This window comes from Montipora foliosa, chromosome 3 (genome assembly GCF_036669935.1).
Source record: "Montipora foliosa isolate CH-2021 chromosome 3, ASM3666993v2, whole genome shotgun sequence".
In the NCBI taxonomy this organism is placed as follows: Eukaryota; Metazoa; Cnidaria; class Anthozoa; order Scleractinia; family Acroporidae; genus Montipora; species Montipora foliosa.
This window is the reverse complement of record NC_090871.1, coordinates 61,123,875-61,126,374: the sequence shown is the minus strand read 5'-3', so window position 1 is coordinate 61,126,374 and position 2,500 is coordinate 61,123,875. Positions and strand designations below refer to the sequence as shown.

The 2,500-nt window shown below is 37.2% G+C and overlaps 1 protein-coding gene across 2 annotated transcripts in view; it reads right to left on the bottom strand.

Annotated features, from left to right (window-relative positions):
* LOC137997869 (caspase-3-like) overlaps positions 1–2,500 on the bottom strand; it is a 39,023-nt gene that overhangs the window by 14,483 nt on the left and 22,040 nt on the right. For both annotated transcript variants that reach the window (XM_068844181.1, XM_068844182.1), the window contains exon 3: positions 224–541. In XM_068844181.1, the coding sequence (XP_068700282.1) occupies positions 224–541 (318 nt within the window). The remainder of the gene's footprint in view (positions 1–223; positions 542–2,500) is intronic.

The window sequence follows — 2,500 nt, the reverse complement described above, 5'->3', positions numbered from 1 at the left end:
TGAGGATTCATATTTTGTTTTGCTAAACTAGTGACAACACAATGCAGCGCAACGATTTTGAGACCAAATTTTCGTATCTTGTCTTGTAAATTGTGACTGGCTTTTTTCGTCAATTTCAAGCCCTGTAGGGGTCATTCAGGAGTCAATGGGTTAATGAGTTAAAAACCATATATCAATATGAAGTTGTTGCTGTCATTGCTTTATTACAAAAGAAATACAATACCTATGGTCCGTCCGTCAACACCTTCTATGGAGTCATGGCTTCCCCCGTGGGACATTATAACGCACACAAATGCATCGTAATCATCATGGCAAAGTTTTGCAAATTTTTCACACTTCTGTTGCATCTCGAAATACTTCAGGTCATTGAATACATGAACTTCAAAATGAAGTTCATCCTCAAAAAGGCCACACAGTGCCTCCTCATCCCAAACTGCAGAACCTCGGTTCTTTTTCTCAATTCCAAAGTCCATATTGTTCAAAATTAAACAAATGCCTCTTGGTTTCCTGTCCATTTTATACCTGCGTGGATCTTGTGATGCTAAAAAAAGAAGTAACAGAATGTTAACTTCACTTGTGACTGTGAACAGTAACATTCATTACACTCGTGGGCGCTAAGGACATGGAGTAGAACAATGGAAAGGCCTCTTTGCAGACAAACACCAAAAGTCTTAGAATAGCTAATGATGATGATGATGATGATGATGATGATAACCGTGATGACACCATTGGTGATAAAGATACATGTAATAGTAAATAATAAGAATAACTTAACCCAGTGACTCCCGGGTTTCCTCATTGACGAGTAAAATCGTCTGGTGTTAGAGTAAAATTCTAAAGCTGTGTTCACATTAGGCCTCGATTATGATCGAATTCTAATCGAATTAAATATGAAATGGGTTCACATCAACTAATTACAGTCCCTGATTATAACTGGATAACAATTACTTCAAACAACCCCCTTGGGGTTGTTTGAAGTAATTACAAGGCATAATTGAACAGAATGGCAAGCACATGGTGCTTGCTTTATGGAGTTAAGGTTTGAATTTGTCTTCTTCTATTCTTGGAAGCGATCCTTGGTTCTTTTCTCGCCTCAAGCACATGATGTTGATGATAACTGTGGCAACCACGTGATACGGCACCATTTTGTCTCACACTGCAAAGTTACCCTGCCTATTGTATTTGAATTTTTGCAGATGCGAACAGAGCCAGAATTGAATAAAATTGGAGTATAATGGCCTGAATTATACCTCAGTTGATCATAATCAACGCCGAGTGTGAACACGGCTTAAGTATGGCCGGTTCAGGCTGGCTTGGAAGTCAAAGGGTAATTCAAGTCCCAATGATATAAGTTACCAAACACAAGACTTAGTGGAATTAGGAATACCACTATTGGTAACTGTTTCAGTCGAAATTTCAAATTTAATCCACATCCAAATGCCTGACTTCTAGTACAAACACTGTGTCCCAACACTAGAAATTGTCCCATAGTGCTGATTCAAATTGTCTTAAGGTATCAGTATACCCCAAAATTGATAATTTTGCCAAATTTTAGTTTTTGATATTCCCAGGTACATCTCATTGAGTTATTTTAATTGCAAAAAGTTCTGCGAAAAAAGGTTTCTTGTAGACAAAGTTACAAAGGAAAAATGATGCTATGAATAAACTACATGAATCTCTAATTAGAAGCTGTCAACAAAATTAATGGCTTCATTTCTCAAAACTAAAATTGAATTGAATGAGGCACAGATTTCCAGTTTGTCCACAGTGAGTTTTCATCCTTTTTCGCTGAAATTTGGCAAGAATGTTGCCTGATAATGCGGCAAAAGAAGCCCTGTCTGGGAAATTTCGTTTTTTGCCTCCTTCGAAAATAATCCGTGTTTTACAAAAACTTAAAGTTTAACAGTGTAGAAAAAACAAACCAGACAAATTACACAAAATTCCCCGACACATTTTTTAGAACAAGGTGTGAAGAAAACGTAGTGATGTCGCTCACTTTCTCTGACCAGAAAATAAACTCAATTTGTGAAACTACATACTCTTGGAAATTGATCGCTATTTTTAGGAAAGGTTTTAATTTCTTGCCTTAAATCAAATGATAATCAGAATCTACAATTCCTAAGGTTTCAGAAAAAATATATATGAAACATGTGAACTGGTGCCTTAAAAAAATGTCAGGGCACAAGACTACCAAGGCAAACATTCAAGCCAATGTTTAGCAAGTCTGGTTTCCACTAGAAAAGCAAGCATTTGAACAAGTGACTTACACAATCTACGAAGCAAATTGTCTTGAAATAAAGCATCATTGCTTGTGCTTATAAAGGGTTGTTAGTGGGTTACAAGTGGAAGGTTCTGGCCACATTTAGTAAGTACTTACTTATTGTAAGGCACAGTACATTGTATTTTATAGACATTGCATTGAAATTAACAACTGCGTCGCTGAGTGAAGGTGCCTGAGACGTCTTCGGGCTTCCACTACTGGCAGCCAGCTCCAAGAAGG